Below are 16451 nucleotides of genomic sequence, written 5' to 3' on the forward strand. Positions count from 1 at the left end.
AATTTACTCTGCTTTGTTTTCAGGGTTCAAGATCAAAGTCAAGCACTTTCAAAGTGGTAAATTACACATTTCTAGGAATGCATACATATTGAAATTTATTTCACTTTTTTTAAAATCACATTAAAAATATGTTATGCTATAATGTTATCTCCTGTTATGTAATAACAGAAGGATAAGAAATTCAATTAAATTCCTATTCTATAGCTATTTGTTGTGAAAGAAATGCAGATACAATTCCAAGCATTTTCAAGTACTTTATCCAGAATTCAAGCACTTTTCCAACCTTGAAAACATTAAAATTCAAGCATTTTCTAGACTTTCAAGCACCTGTATGAACCCTGTACTTTTATTGCTGCCCATGTCTGTGTTCTGCTTATGTCCGTCTGTGTTTTACATCATGATTGATGCATATTGATTATTATTTGAAATGTGTCTTGTTGTTAGGCAGACCTGGCCAGGGACTACCGAGGAAAACTAGCCTCTTTAATAATTCAGACATTTCTAACAGTAAATTCCACGTCCCTGAGAAATAAACTGAATAATAGAAAAGGCATTTTCATATTAAAAACAGGTAGAAATTCAACTGAAAAAATGAGGGGGGGAAAGCGATTGAAAAATACAGTGGTGTTTTATTTGCAAATTAAAAAGCACCGACAATATTAGTTACACTGTAAAAATTATTGACAACAATTACAAATCTTTATCATACAGTCCAGGAGATTAGTACCATCATTGCTGTTATGTGTTATCACTTAATACTTTATATGGAGAGACTCAGTACCTGTGTACAATAGTTGGCAGTGAGAGGACATGAGAGGAAACAATCTCAGCGACACATCTCCTCCGCACGATGAAGTAATTCAGACTCCCCTCAGTACAGCACTGACATTTCACACTATGGGAATGGGCTGATGGAGAGTGTAAACCCAAACACATTCAATAATTTAGGTCTACCCAGGGTTGCGTATTATGTACATTACAAAGTCAGGAAATAAAGGACCCACATGTGCATTGTTATTACATCAGAACATTGTACAAAACTATTGCAATAAGAGCAGCTTTTTGTTATCTATGCTTGACATCTAGTTGCAGTGGTAACACCTCGACCGACAACCAAGCGTCTGTATGGTCTCACTGGGCATACTGTTGGTTTGCCTGGCAACTTTAAGCGTTTTTTTTCCCCCACAGACAGCCCCCCCCCCCCCCCCCCAAGTTAAAGTCGTCTAATAAATGAAATGAAATATAAAAAAGTCACAATGTACAGTTTTGACCAAAAAAATAAAAATAATAATAATCCAATGTTGAAAACGGATTTGAAATGCTCACTCTTGTTCTGTACACCGTCTGAATGAACATACAGTAGCTAGCTTATGATCTTCTTCACAGACTGTAGTAGGATCCATTTTGTCACATGTGCTTCCCGGTAACCTGTATGTTCAGAATCGATGTTCACTTGAGTGCCTTAAATATTGTGCTTTCGTCATCTATCCTACTGTTCCTGCTTTAGCCAATTTAACGGTAATGAAACTGACTACAGAGAGAGAGGGGGCGAACAGTTTCTGTACAGCCTATATGTGAAAACTGAACTAACATGTTTAGTTTTGGTACATTCTACATAATGCATTGCCTTCAGCATTATAGAAGACGTTAAAACAAAATCTGAGAAAACAAAACAAAACAAAAAACAAACCCTCAAAGTCCATGTGGTAATATTTTAATGAAGATTCTGTCCTGGCACTTGTAAATGCGATAACTAGATTCTACCAAGGCCAATCGAGTAAAGGCTACAACATGCAGCCCGAGTCAGGACTCCAGATGTCCCATTCTCTTCTCATACAAACACTTTCTTAGGTCAAAAGGCATTTGTCTCTCTGTCAATCAGGCTGTCGTCCGTCTAAATCAATGTTTTTAATATGCTTCAAACATCCCAACTCACAGCTGGAGACACGGGTGATGTTGTGTTCATCTCCTCCAGCCGTTTTCCAGTCTGTGAAGACTGCTCAAAATTAGCTTTTTTTCCCTTCCTTTTGACTTTCAAGATGAAGTTCATGCGAAGAAGAGCAGGTTGGATTAAGGAGAGCAGGGATGCGATTATCAAACATTGATCCCTCCTGTGCGTCACTGAGCCTTTCCCTCTTCTGCAGGATGCAGCGGAGGCCGTTGTTAGGGCGACCGCGGTCCTGGTATAGTCCCGGAGGTGAGAAACTACTCCTCGAACCGCATGGAAAGCCGCTGAACGCGACCGCGCTCTCTCCCTGCTCATCAGCCACTGTCGTCCCACTCATTTGGGCAGATCAGTTACGTTTTGAGTTCTGGTTGTGCATCCCATCCTCAAATTTTGATATATTTCAGTCTCTTTCAAAACTATTTGGGATCTTCAACATTTCAGGCCACCTGGCCAGAGTCCCCCAGCAAAGTAGAGCAGTGGTTCAGTGTCTGGGGCGGTGGGCTCCTCCTCCCCCTCCTGTGGTGCCGCTACCTGGTGTGTACCAGCTCTTCTCTGAGCCAGCTGGGCAGCGGCTGACCCATCCTGTAGAGCAGCTTGGACAGCTCAATGTTGTGATCCCTATAGTACTCCCTGAGGAAGCCCTGGGACTGAAGGAGACAAAAGAAGGTAAGATGCAAAATCAAATCTAGAAAATGAAAGGTATATTTTCCCTTTAATTTTCACTTGTCACAAAGTAACATGCATTTCTTAAAGCAGAAATCTGGCAAATGATCGTACCTCAGGGTCCATGTCAGGGTACCTGCGCCCTTTACTCTTCCCCAAACACTTGGTCTTCCCTCCCTCCAGCAGCTGACACCAGAAGCCTTTCTTAGGGTCGAACCTGTACATAGCAGACACATAAAAGAATATAGATAGACCATATAAAACATGGACTCGGTGTGAAGATCAGCGTGGGTAGCTCTGCCGTCGCCAACTTGGCAGCCACCAATTCCCGGCTAATTTAGCCAGAAGCCATCTTGCGACAGGATCACAACAGCTGCGACTCCAGATGGGGCCAGGGGCGTAAAGTGGTTTCCAGCCCCTGCTTCTGGTGACCTTGCTTGGATCACAGCCATTTTTATACTTGGCCTTCTTTTTTATCGCAACTACACATCTGTAACGTTTCATGGCTGCATCTTACACTGTTGCAACGCTCTCAGGATGACAAAATCTAAACACCAGACATATAAACACGTGGCAAAATACGCAAAACTGCCTTGGTGGTAGTTCCAACTACAGTAGTAGTAGTAGTGGATGTCTTCAGGATCACATTCTGACACACAAAAAATACTCATAGACTCACAAACAATATCAACGTAAATGTCAAGGCTGGTAAAAATGGGCAAAGAGGTGGAAAGGGGGGAGCTGAGACGGTCTATGAGCCACCTGTATCAGCACCCATCTGTTACTGGAAGCGACACACTTAACTATGCAGAAATGTACGCCTTAATATAACTCAATTGCCCCAACGTACAGTTGTTATGAATGGAGAAATTAGCTCACAGACCAAAACCATTATTTTGTACTTGGCTGTAAACATTCTTATTTCTGCTGTAAACTTGGGCATTTTAACACGGGGGTCAATGTACCAGCCTCAAAGCCACGAAATGCAATTTAGACACGCCTGCGTTTATTTCATTTTTCCGCCCCGGAGTCTTGCAGCTGGATTGTGAATTACAGAATACTACATTTAGTATTCAAATCTACTGTTACCAATCACAACTTTCCAACAGTTACATCTAAAAAAACAAAACACAATAATCAAATCAATTCTTGGCATTTTAAGCTTTAAATAATGTCTATATGCCTAGATAGGGGCAGTAATCCATAGAGTCTATCACTCCTATAAAGATGCATAAACATTTATGAAACTTTTTGGGAACGTGATTTGCTGAAAAGTTTCTGGAATTCGAGTGAATTTCTTCACTAAATCAGTTCAAGAAATTTGATTTAAATCCTTTTCCTATTTCTATTTATTATATGATATTCCAGATGTTCTGTTGTATATAAAAAAGTAGAGTATTCATTAATTATGATATATTTTACTAATAAATGTATACGTGTGTTTTGGGAAAATTATTATCCGCTGTTTAAGTTAAAGCTGTTGTTGGACCAAATATCAGAATTTTTACCTTTTGAGAGATTAACTCCAGAACACATCCTACATTTTTCGAGACCTTTGGTTACGCTTAGAAAATCTTTCTAGAGGTGACCAACAATGCGTTACTTCTGGTCGTGAACCTTTATGGATATACAGTATGTACAGAATCAAATAAGGACATAGGTTAATGTTACACAACCAACATACTCTAAACGTACTACTTTGGGAGGCAAATGGAAAATACCAATAGTATAAGTTCTCTACATTAAAGCACACCTTGAATACAACACATTAAGACTACAACTTGATTTCAATTTAACAGCTTTAGTTCATTTTCTGGATAGACAAGAGGGACGACACATGTATATAAAGTGTGGTTTCAGAAAATACACTTAAGTTTACTTTTTTGTCGATTGGTGTTTCTTTTTTGTTGACCTTGGATGGGGTTGGGGTAATTGGATCAGTGTACTGTTATATTTGTATGTTTACCCATTGATGATTACTGTTATTGTACACTCCGAAATAAAAAGATGATTTAAAAAAAAAAAGATAGCATCACTAGAGGGATGACAGGAAATGAGGGAGAGAAAAATTGAGCGAAGGTCCCTAGGCGGACTTAAACCGGGATGGTGTTGTTGTCCTAAAGAAAAAAACTCTCAGACTGTTGATTTCTACAACAAAACAAGATCAGAAACTGTTTCCTGACAGATGAATGAAATTAAGTCTTGCTGCTTTCTTTTATTTGCCTAAAACTTTAACGTGGTGACACCTGACAAACGACTAAACGGGACCATACTCACGCTAGGATCTTGTGGTAATTGATGACGTTGGCGAGGGCCAGATACTTCTGGATTTTATCCATGACTGAAGCGGGCTCAGTCTTCAGCATCTGTCCGTCCAACACTAGCAACTGAGTGAGGTACACACACAGAACCGAATGTCAAAACAGCAGCACAACAGTCTTCTGTTCTACGGAACAGCTGGGAAAAATCCTCAAATCATTGTCACAATCGTTAATAATAAATAAATAAAACGTTTAAATACAAATTACAACAACTATCCCTGAAACCCTAAAATTGAATTAAATGATCTGCTGATAGACTATCATAACTTTTAGTAACAGTAATGACCATGTGTCGTCGTATTACAGATTTGGCCATTTTGGGGCTGCAGGAGCTTGTTTTTCACGTGTGTCCCTAATAGGCAGCTCCCTTAACCTCATGGTCAAGTGGATTTAAAACACTGCCCAAAAGGACTGTGCAAAAGAGTGAACAAGCCTCCTTTACCCAAAACTTTCTGGAAACAAAAAGAACCCCTGCTAGCCACCCATAAAGCTTGATTTACACAGAGGGGAAAGTCTTCATGTCCCCACTTGAGCTAACTTGGCTGGTTGCTGTATATTGCCCACCACTGTGAGCATGAATACACCTACAGTACCTGGCTGGAGTGGTAGTAGTTGAGCCAGCGTTCAAGGTGGATGGCGTACCAGCCTGGCACCAGGCAGCGGTTCTGGAGGACCCGTAGTTTGACTGGAGCGTCGTGGCCTGCGGTGATGACCTTGTTGAAAGAGTATTTCAATGCCACTGGGTCATCGTGGGCTCTTTGGTGCTGTGGGAACACAGAAGTGAGGAGGATAAGTCTAAAATAAATTCCTCATTCTATCACAGTGGCTTTTATTTAAAGGTGCTCATGTGGAGATGAACAGAGGAGTGGGTGGTATGAAATCCCACACTTTAAAGATTTAAATATTATTATATTAGTCCCATATTATGCTTATTTTCAGGTTCATACAGAACATGTTTACATGCTTTTTTTCCTCACCTACTTACCGTCTAAAAACATCTTAAATAATAATTAAAAAAGGAAAATGTGGGGAGACTTAAGTATTTAACATTGTACTAGCTTCTCATAAGGTTTAATTACTTTGTGAATATGGAGAACTTTCATGTCTGGTAGGAAAAGTTAAAGGGCGATACAATTCTGTCAAATGGAATATAATGTGTGCTAAATCATATATCCCCTCTGTTTAATAGAAAAAAAAACGCTCTGCCACCAAATGTTCTGAGCATAATGGGGTGTTCTAGTGTCTCAACTGGTAGGGCATTGACCCCATAACCAAATCCCAGTCTGGTCCTCTCTGTGTTTCTGCACCGTCACTGCAGTCAGGGAATGACTAACAGCACTGTAGCCGCACTTTCTACCGATATATATATATATATATATTATAGTTGCGAAGTCCTGGCTGCTTCTGAATACAGGCTGTGTGCATTTCTCTGTGGGTTGAGTTTTGATACTTTTACAGTATTTATACAGCCCCTCAACCTGCTTTTTAACCAAAATGTACATGGGACTCTTACTATTTACAATATTGGACTTTTAACAAACTTCACATTATGAGGTATTAATGTGGTTAAGGGTTGCCTGTGACAGACCTGGTACCAAGAGTAAGCTCTGTCCGCTGGGTTGATGAGGATGGTGATGATTTTGGCTTTAGGCAGGAGAGCTGCAGCCCTCTGAGCAGCAACCTCAGAGTCAAAGTAGTTGGCACTCTTCTCAAAGTAGTAGTCTGAACTGGTGTTGGAGGGCAGAGGGAAGTACTCCATATACCTAACAAACAGCAAACACAAAACACACAAAATGTCACAAACAGCCGTAGTTCATCTGGTCCAATTTGCTCTACTGAGATAAAGAGAACGTCTCTGCACGCTGTGTGGGTGATCGGTCATGTGCAACAGCTTGTCACCTTGCATACAAAAAAACCCATCTAGTGGTATGTACAGTGTTAGTATAATAGACATCAACCCTGCCAAGTAAACTTTGTGTCGGACTCTTTGTGCAGCGATGCATGAAGCTTCTCATTGATGCAGGTTTCAAATCATTTAAAACCTACAGGAAACTCAGAAAGAGTGAATTTCAAACTAAATAGGTGTTAATTGTGTAATGAAAGTATTTGTTGATGTGTGGAGTCTTGGCATCATTTGCATTTTGATTCTTGATTTAATTTGCATTAAACAGAAACACCCCCGACCCTCCGACATTTAATTAGAAAGTCAGAATACACTACATCTTTTTAAGTCATTTCAGATTTTTAGAACTTGAACAGTGTTGCAAAATATTTCAAGCACTCTTAATTATAGATATAGAAAAACAATTCTGTATGAAATTTTTACTGCATTAAATTGAAACTGAAAGTTTGTTTATTTGAAACTCAACAACTATCATTTTCTTTCCCCTATAAGCATTACAAATATTCAATAAATGGTTTACAACAGGATATTTAGGCATTTATTAATGTACAGTATTTTTTCAGCATTTATAACTTCTCCCATGAAGATGTGTCAGATTATTACACACGTGGTTTATGGTAGTATTATTCATTATTTGTTTAGATCCCTACAGTAATCAGGTGTTTTTACAAATACAATATAGTGTGTTATAAACCATTTATGAAATGTTTATATACTGGTGGTGAATGCTAAAAAAGTGTCAAGCCACAATAAGTCTGAGCTTGTAAACTTAGGGCGCACTCACACTGTCCTTCTGGCCGGGGCCAAAACCGGTTTTTCAGCTAAAGCCTAGTACCTTTAAGCAGTGTGAGTGCACCCGTTCCGCGCATAACAGCCGACTTGAAAGAGGTGGGCTTTAGCGGAGCCGTTTGCACATGTACGAGCACGAGCGTGCGCACGTGTACGAGCACGAGCCCTACGGCAGTAGCGTTATGTCCGCCTGTTCGGACATGTAAATAGAAGGACGGACCATGCACGGACATTTAACAACAACAACAATGGCGGTGAAAGGTTCACGTTGGTGTGATGCGGAGGTGGAGTGTTTACTGCAGATTTGGTCGGATGAAAATATTCAAAAACAGTCGACAAGACGCACAAAAACTCCGAGGTCTGTGGAAAGATTTGTAAACAAAGCCACACACGCGATCAATGTGTGTGACGTGTTACGGCGTGATGGCTTATGGACAGCAAGAAGCGTTGGCCGGCCCTGGCAGTGTGAGTACAAACGGGGCTGGGGCGCGGGGGGAGAGGAAGGGGGGACAAGTACCCTAAAGCCCGGGTCGCGGTGCGGAAGGACAGTGTGAGTACGCCCTTAGTTCAAAACTAAACCCAACTGAGTCAGTCTGTGAGGTTTCTTACCAGTCAATGCCTCTGTGGTAGTTGTGACCATTGAAAAACTGGATCTCCTCAAAGGTTTCCTTGCTGGGGTAGTTACTGGTCAGGTCAGGGTGCATGCCGAGAAACAGGTAGAGTGCTGTCGTCCCTGGGAGGAGAAGGAAATAAGTGGTTTAGACAAGACGAAAAGGGGAAGAAAAGAGCAGGAGGTATTAGGAAGAGCATATCCTGTTACGGTAGCACCTTAAAAATACTCTATTACCTCTGATGTTTGAAGAAAAAAAACAAACCTCAATCAAACTACTTAAAAATATGACACGACTTCTGCTTTGAACTGATGGACTTCTAATTTAATCATTTCCATATTCCTCCTGTAGGGGGTGTTGAAGCACTGCGTCTCACCTGTCTTTTGAGGCCCGATGACGAGCAGTTTGGGGAAGCGGTCACATGTTTTCTCTTTGGACCAGATGTCCTTGTGCCTTTTGTCCTCACAAGGATCCTGTAGCCAGAAAAAAAAAAGATAAACAAACCTTTGTTTCAAGAGCGGCTTCGACAGAATTCTAACAAACATGTCGATTGAAAAAATACAGGAGGTTAGCCTCTGTTTGTCAGGCACTAGGGTTAACAAAGGAGATGCAATAAATAGAATATGTTATGGTGGGTAATGACATTGCATCTCCATCCGTCAATAAAACAATGTATGACTCATTACCAAAGTAAAACATGCTGTGTCTGCATACGTTACATTTCTGTTAAGCATCATCATTTAAGTGATTAATGCGTTTTGTACAGTAGCGTTGTCTGCTATATTGTGCTGTTATTACGGCATTCCATTATGAAAAGCTGCCAAACATCCCTATTACATGCAAATTTAATATGTGATAAATAACTTGTATCCTCATCACCTGCCAGAGTGGATCTCTCTCGGAGGGGAACAGACTGAAGTACTTCTGAGCCAGCTGAATAGGTGGCAGGGTCTGCATCTTCAGGTTGGTCCACGTCTGGAGGAACATCACCAGGCTTTTAAAGGTGTATAGACCGAGGCGGTCATTCCCGTAGTTGGACAGATGTGTCATGAAGATACTAATCTGTGAAGTAGGAACAAGTAGAGTAAGAATTATAAAAGGGGATGGAGGGAAATGAAGGCAAAAATATGGTATAAATTGGGGGTGGGTGGTATGAATTGTGTAAATGCCTCTCTATTATTAAGTTGATCCATTGATTTGTCCACCGACAGAAAATGCCAAACATTTAATTGTTCCTCTAACGTATCATACGTTATTTGTCATACCTATGTATTTGTTTTTTTACTGTTGGACTGATTGCCAATGTAATTGGAAGAAGTCATATTGAGCTCTAGTCAATCATTTTTATTATTTGTTTGCTATTGTCTGACAGACTAAACATTGACTTGATGTATCAAGAAAGGCAGGCTAATCGATTATTTGACTTGACCATTTGCATCACGAATCGGGCCGGGTTCGCATAAATATTAACATTTTAAATGTAAATCTTACAATCTTTATAATGTCATGAATAATGTATGGGCAGTGTACCACTGTGTGTGACCACCACTTTCTGGAAAAGAAAGCAGTGGAAATTCAGGTTTTTTATTTGACTCTGCGCCCGACCTGCTGCCGCGGTTTGGGCTCTGGTCGGGCTTTGGACAACACTGTGTGGGTTCAAGTAGGGCTGGGCCCAATAATAGCTCTACTTCCTGACTTTGACTGTCACTTACTTTGAAACTGACTGTTCGGGGGCAGTATAAACCAGAGAAATGACTACAGCAAGAAAAACCTGTTGCAGTGTTCATATGAACACGTCATTACTGCTTTGAGAAAACTGTGAACCTATCCTTTAACTGAGGAAGCGTCACTGCTAAGCCTCTAAAACACATCGGTGAATGCTTCCCTTTTAGTCTTATACAAATGTGCTTGTTGTGGAGAAATTGATTTAAGGGAAACAATGGTAAAATTGCTTGAACAAAGGGAGATAATTCCATAGCGTGGACATGGTTTGGTTTAAAAAAGTCAGACATTGAGGGGAATAAAATCTTCTGCAGGGTGACATTTGTTGCAGATATGGTAATAAAAGTAACCTTTTTTTAAAAAATCATCTCGAAACAAAACATGCTGACGAATGCAGCTCCAATAAAAGAAGCTTTCACAAAGGATGCGGACATCACTGCGTGAGTCACTGACTAGACATTGTCCCGTCCCTTGATCACGCTTCAAATTACTCCACAAGTTAAATGGGTTTCCAAGTGTGCATGACAAAAGCTGAGCTGTTTAGGATGTGTATTTGACTCACAGGGTTCAGCAAAACAGTGAGAAAGAGCTCTCCTCCATTGATGAGTTTGTCCAGTTCATTGGGACTGCCTGGGTAGTCTTTATAGAAGATGGTGTGTGTGAAAAGACCACACGTCTGCCTGGGCAGCACCTGTGATATAAACAAAACACAAAGTTACCAAAAAAGAACACAAAGAAAAAAAAATAAAAAATTGAAAGAGAAATGCATTCACACAAATAAACACACAACATCAGACCTCCACTGAGAACAGAGCTGTCAGTACTCCAGGCGGTTCTCCCCACACATTGTTTGCTCTCAATAACATTCATATTATGCAGCTCATCTAGCCAAAGCAAACCTCTTATTCACTCTGAGTCTATATGGAAATTCATGGAAATGCGTTTACAGTTTGGAGTGTCAGGGGAACTGAATATCAATCATCAGTAAGCAGTGGAGACTGTCCATTCAGGCTGCGCTATCTCAAGGACGGGAGTGGAGCTCTGAGACCACACAGGCTGACTGAATGCCAACACTACAAAAGAAACTGGACTGAGGCCGCACTGTTTCCTATCAGCACTGAAGGTCAACCTGGGAAAGAAATAGATACATTTTTCTTCTTCTTTTGAACCTCTTGAATGCAATCTATTCAACTTTATTTCTGGTCTCATAACTTTATCATTATTCGTTGCAGGCTAGCGCTGTCAAGTTGAATAGAGTGCAGCTTTTTTTTTTATGGGTGTTGACATTTCAGTTATTGGTCGTGTGCAGATACTTGTTGCCAATGATGTCAATCTTTGTTATGGTGTTGAGGCCTGCAGGGCAGCACAACTCAGACAGGTGTTTCATGCCAGAATAGTTCACTTGACTCCAACATCATCTCAAACTCAGAAGAAGAATACAGCTGCCCAGAAAGACTAATGAGATGATTTTCTTTCTCACAACTTGTCTCTATAACATAACATAAAGAGGAAAGGAGGATGATGGACAATTGCAGGATAGAGAGAAGCCGCTAGCCATGAGTACAAAGAACTGGAGGAGGTGGAGAGATAATGATTGAATAAAGGAGAGCATATGTAGATGGAGAAAGAGAACCCTGAAAGGGATTATTAGCTGAAACATAATGGATGTTGAGAAGACAAATGAAGGAAAAGCAATGGGCTAGAAGTAACAGGATAATGAGGCGTTATGGATGCCCGGTGTGTATGAAAAGTGGGTCTTACGCTAATGCCGCTGTGGATGAAACCTCGCCGAAAGCGAGCAGGCTTCAGGTGTGGGTATTCCTCTGTACTGGTCACCTTAATGCCCCACACCTTCTTCCAGGCATCGTACAGCTGCATGTGGACAGGATAGACGCCAGAGTGGTGGGGAGCCACCGCGTAGCCCATGTTAGTGGGGATCCCATGCTCCTAAAGGTTGGAAATACAAGAGTGAGTGTTAGGAGACAAGAAGAAAAAGAAAGAGGGAGAGAGAGAGAGCTGCACAACAACACCTGACATGATTCCCTCCACATGAACCAGCTGCTGGTTCTTACCTGCACACTGATATGCTGTTTATTATGGTTATCATTATCATCATTATTGAGAGAGAGAGAGAGAGAGAGAGAGAGAGAGAGAGAGAGAGAGAGAGAGAGAGAGAGAGAGAGAGAGAGAGAGAGAGAGAGAGAGAGAGAGAGAGAGAGAGAGAGAGAGAGAGAGAGAGAGAGAGAGAGAGAGAGAGAGAGAGAGGTCAGGTCAACCCGTGTTCGCAAGATATCAAAGCTTTATAACAATTCTTAAACTTAGAATAATATAATGAAATCGTATTTGACACTGGCCACGTACTATAAACATACATTTCAATACTTGAAATCTGACGCATTACACAAAGATACAGTATAGCTGTGGAATCTGATTGCTGCTGCAATTACTTTTGGCTGGGAATGAAATAGTTTGGCTGCACTGTGAACAGTTGCTCCTCCTATATTCCTGAAAACGCAGCTGTTTAATCAACATTTGCGGTAGTATTAAACCACCACCTTACCTCAGTAGCCACAGATATTGCCTTAAAAAAAAACACAAACACCTTGCCTGCGATCGCCTGTTTGAAAAAGCAAGATAGGATAGGCAGGATCACATTGCTCGTTCGAAGCTGTGATCTGACCTTCACCCCCCATGACTCACCATGGCAAATTTCTTGTTGAGTAACATCTGCTCGGCCAGCACGGACTGGTTGTGGAATAGATGGGGCTGCATGTGGCTCCACATGTGTGGGAACCACCAGAACTCCTTCACGTAGGAAAGCAGCAGGTCGTCTCCCAGATCCTCCTCGTCAGATCCTGGACATAATGGGGGGGGGGGGGGGGGGGGGGTGTTGAGAGGAGGGGGGAGAAAGAGAGAGGTTAACAGAAGAACAAGAGGTGATGGGTGAAAAGGAAATGGAGGAGATAAAAAATGGACGATGACAAAAGAGGAGGCAGAGGTGGAATGAGGTCAGGGAGGAAATGAAAGTCAGAGAGGCGAAGGGAGAAGTTCAAATATTAGAGTGAAGCGCGTGGGAGATTATCAGCAGAAGAAATAGCGTCAGGGCATGACGGAGAATAAGAAAAGGAGTAAAGAATATAAAATAATGTGAATCAAAAGAAGACCTCTTTGGTTTAGTGTTGTTCTTATTTCTGCTTGAAAAGACAGTAGCAAAAGTTCCCTTCGCCGCATCGCTGCATCTTACCAGCGTGAAAGAATTTCCCTGAGAAGCCCAGATTGAAGGTGAAGTTGGGCACATGGGTGCGCAGCTCCCTTTGTGTCTCCAGCAGGGCCTGAAACGGTGGGAGGAAAGGAGAGTGAGTCAACACAAGTTGTGCTCATACTAGTGCACGAGGGAATTAATGAGGAAGCGTGAACGTCCGCGCGCATGCGTGCCCATATACATATTTCATTCTGCAAGTTTCTTTCGGTAAACAGCCAGCATCCACTCCCAGTTGCCTCGCTCCTCTCCTTCATTCTGTTTGATATTTTTCTCTCCTCTGATTCGGGGTGTTTGTTTCATTTGATCTCAGTGCCGGATGAGACTCCCAGCAGCACACACCATCTCTTACGCTCACAAGATTTCTCCGTCTTGTCAGGGTGTGATTCGTACCTAAAAGCTTGCTGATGCTTCTTCCATATTTTTTTTTCTTACACCCAATGCCTCCATACGTTTGGGGGGGTCTGTTCTGCTCCAAGGGACACAAGCAAGGAGCTTTTCAACATTCTTTGTATGTCTCTGGGCCCCTGAAATATTCATCGCTGTGGAGCTTCTGTGACAGTTTGAGCAGTGGGGCCTGTCAGCTTTGAGCGGCCTACTGGGATGAACGCATTCAAAAAAGGAGAAGAGGAGCGAGAAGACGCCGTTTCTTTACGACTTGCAGAGGGTAACGCATGCTACGTGTGAGGTGGTTTTCATAGTTTGGCAAAGGGTTGTTGAACCCACTGGTTGCTGAATACATAAGAGAGTTTGGTTTCTGTTCTGATAAAGTTTTTTTCCCCACTCGTGCACAAACTCACCTTTACGTCAGGCACTTTCATCCTAGTGCCCTCTTTGCCCACAAAGATGTCATCTATATCCACCAGGATGTAGCGCTCCAGGGACAGCGAAAGCCTCTTGCCTGTCAGAAAGGCCACGGCGTCCACGAACACCAGCTTGTGCAACCAGAAGACCAAGTTGTTGCCGAACAGGACCCTCTGGATGCCGTCGTGGAGCCCAAGGTCCTGCACCACCGACGGGAGCAGAGCAGCGTTCTGCCCCATCGATGCGACGCTCTCAGCCGATTGGGTCTTGGCCAGCAACACGGGCTCATACGTTGAGTGGTTGGACTGGAAAACGGTCCAGTCGTCCCCGGGGAGAGGGCCTGGCAGGGGTTGCCCGGATCGAGTGATAAAGAGCAAGGGGGACTTGGGGTTGACGGTGCAGTCCTTTAGACCCAAGTTAGAGTGAAGGAAGAGGGGGAAGCCTTTCAGCTGCGCACTGAGCAGACTGTTTTCATTGGCCTGATCAACAGAGAAAAGAAAGAGAAATCACACAGATTCATCATACACCAGTGATGAAGACAGAAATATATTGGATATATAATTCCCCAATTTCTCCAATCATGTGTGAAATAAGGAACGTCAGGCCTACTCAAAACGCGAAGCCATGAGGCAGCTTCTACCTGCTATGCTCAATCTGCTGTGCTCCGAGATAGCAGTCGAAATGAATAAGCTCCCGCTGTGTCCTCTAAGATTCAAAAGACTGAGGGTTCAGTGATTATTCATTGTATTTCCCCTCCATAATGTGTCATTTTCAGATTCTCTCACATCACTACTGCCGCAGATACACAAGTCCTACTTCCTCCTGCACTTACATCTAACTTAGAAGTTCACCACTGAGCATGTGTGGGTGTTTAGATGCAGGATCATAAGTTCCACTGTATGGTGTCCACGGCTACAGACTACAGCCTGATAGATACTGGATTTCTGACAGAGATAACACTTGAACAAAAAAAATCCAGTGATAATGTAGCAGATATTCTTTAATCCTTGTGTTTTGTTGACACTGGCTTTCCCCATTACTGTGTGAATAATATTATAACTGCAAAATCAACCAATTACTTTATTTTTCTTTTCTTCTGACCTAATTAAAGCCCCAGTACGTAGAACCATATTGAAGTGGCAGCCCTTTCCTTTGCTACAAAATAAACTTGATTTGGCACAGTTAGAGAACATGTGAAAATCTGCTATAATGAACCATGTTCATGACCATCTATGAGAAACAGAAGGAATGCGTAATTTTTCTATAGTGGACATCTGGAACAGTTCAAAATATGTTCATAAGCAATTATAATAAAGTTAGGAAAGGTCACAAAGTAGCTGATAAATCTATGTTATCAGGATCCCAAACAGAACATAAGAATGAGCATAACTACTGTATGTGAGATATAACATATGATTTCCATGTTTGATATTAAAGATTTGTGACCACCATTTGTAAAAATCGCGCCATACAGATGTTGGCTGGGTGAGATGGAGAGCAGTATCGATGTCTGTCAGGTCATTGGGATGCATACTCTCACACTACTTCCTCCTCTCCCAGTAGCTGGTAAATCCCGCCAGGCTTTTCATTTTCTAACCCTCACCTACACCACCTGACATTACTGCACCACCATCCATGCCTCATATCTCTTTCTATATTCTTTCCGTGGCTCAGAGATGGTGATTAAAACCATAAGACCTGAAAACAGGCCCCAGGCAACAGGCTCAGCTAGGGATTACTGAGAGAGAGAGAGAGGAGAGAGAGAGAGAGAGAGAGAGAGAGAGAGAGAGATGAGAGAGAGAGAGAGAGAGAGAGAGAGAGAGAGAGAGAAGAGAGAGAGAGAGAGAGAGAGAGAGAGAGATGAGAGAGAGAGAGAGAGAGAGAGAAGAGAGAGAGAGAGAGAGAGAGAGAGAGAGAGAGAGAGAGAGAGATGAGAGAGAGAGAGAGAGAGAGAGAGACTATAAAACTAAAACAAGTAGAGAAAAGAGAAAACAGAGACTAAGCAATAAGATTGACGGAGACCACATTGCACAATAAAGAAAAACAAGAAATAGATAGACCATGAGGAACAGTGCAGTCGGACTGAGTGAAATTGAACAGGCAGGTCTTTCCAGCCCTGAATCCCATCTCCTTAGAGATGGTGGAGCCAGATGGACAGGGCAGAAGGTGCGAGTGAGAGGAGGGAGGGGAGGGAGAGTGTGTTGTGTGTTGTCCTAACCTTGAAGAAGCCAATGATGCCCACGCCATATTCACACAATATTTGTCCAAGAGCTCTCGGTTCCAGGCGTCCAAGTTAACATACTTGAGAATGTTCTCATAAATCACGAGGGTGAAACGCCCTCTCTCTTTGTCTGTCAATGTGGGCATGTCCCCTTTACCGGGAGAGATCTCAGTCCGGTACCTGAACCGGCCAGACTCCAAGATGGCACAA

At 42.2% G+C, this 16451-nt stretch overlaps 1 protein-coding gene across 1 annotated transcript in view; it reads right to left on the reverse strand.

The window, feature by feature from the left end:
* Window positions 1-1698: 1698 nt before the first annotated feature.
* LOC310948378 (bifunctional heparan sulfate N-deacetylase/N-sulfotransferase 1-like) overlaps window positions 1699-16451 on the reverse strand; it is a 44152-nt gene continuing 29399 nt past the window's right edge. The window contains 15 exon segments of the mRNA XM_083915470.1: window positions 1699-2595; window positions 2726-2828; window positions 4889-4998; window positions 5526-5696; window positions 6521-6695; window positions 8234-8357; window positions 8612-8708; window positions 9115-9297; window positions 10520-10648; window positions 11719-11904; window positions 12658-12812; window positions 13202-13289; window positions 14017-14499; window positions 16239-16273; window positions 16276-16449. Coding sequence (XP_083771596.1) covers window positions 2476-2595; window positions 2726-2828; window positions 4889-4998; window positions 5526-5696; window positions 6521-6695; window positions 8234-8357; window positions 8612-8708; window positions 9115-9297; window positions 10520-10648; window positions 11719-11904; window positions 12658-12812; window positions 13202-13289; window positions 14017-14499; window positions 16239-16273; window positions 16276-16449 — 2333 coding nt within the window. The 3' untranslated portion in view covers window positions 1699-2475.

Source organism: Echiichthys vipera (genome assembly GCF_963691815.1).
Source record: "Echiichthys vipera genome assembly, chromosome: 6".
NCBI lineage: Eukaryota > Metazoa > Chordata > Actinopteri > Perciformes > Trachinidae > Echiichthys > Echiichthys vipera.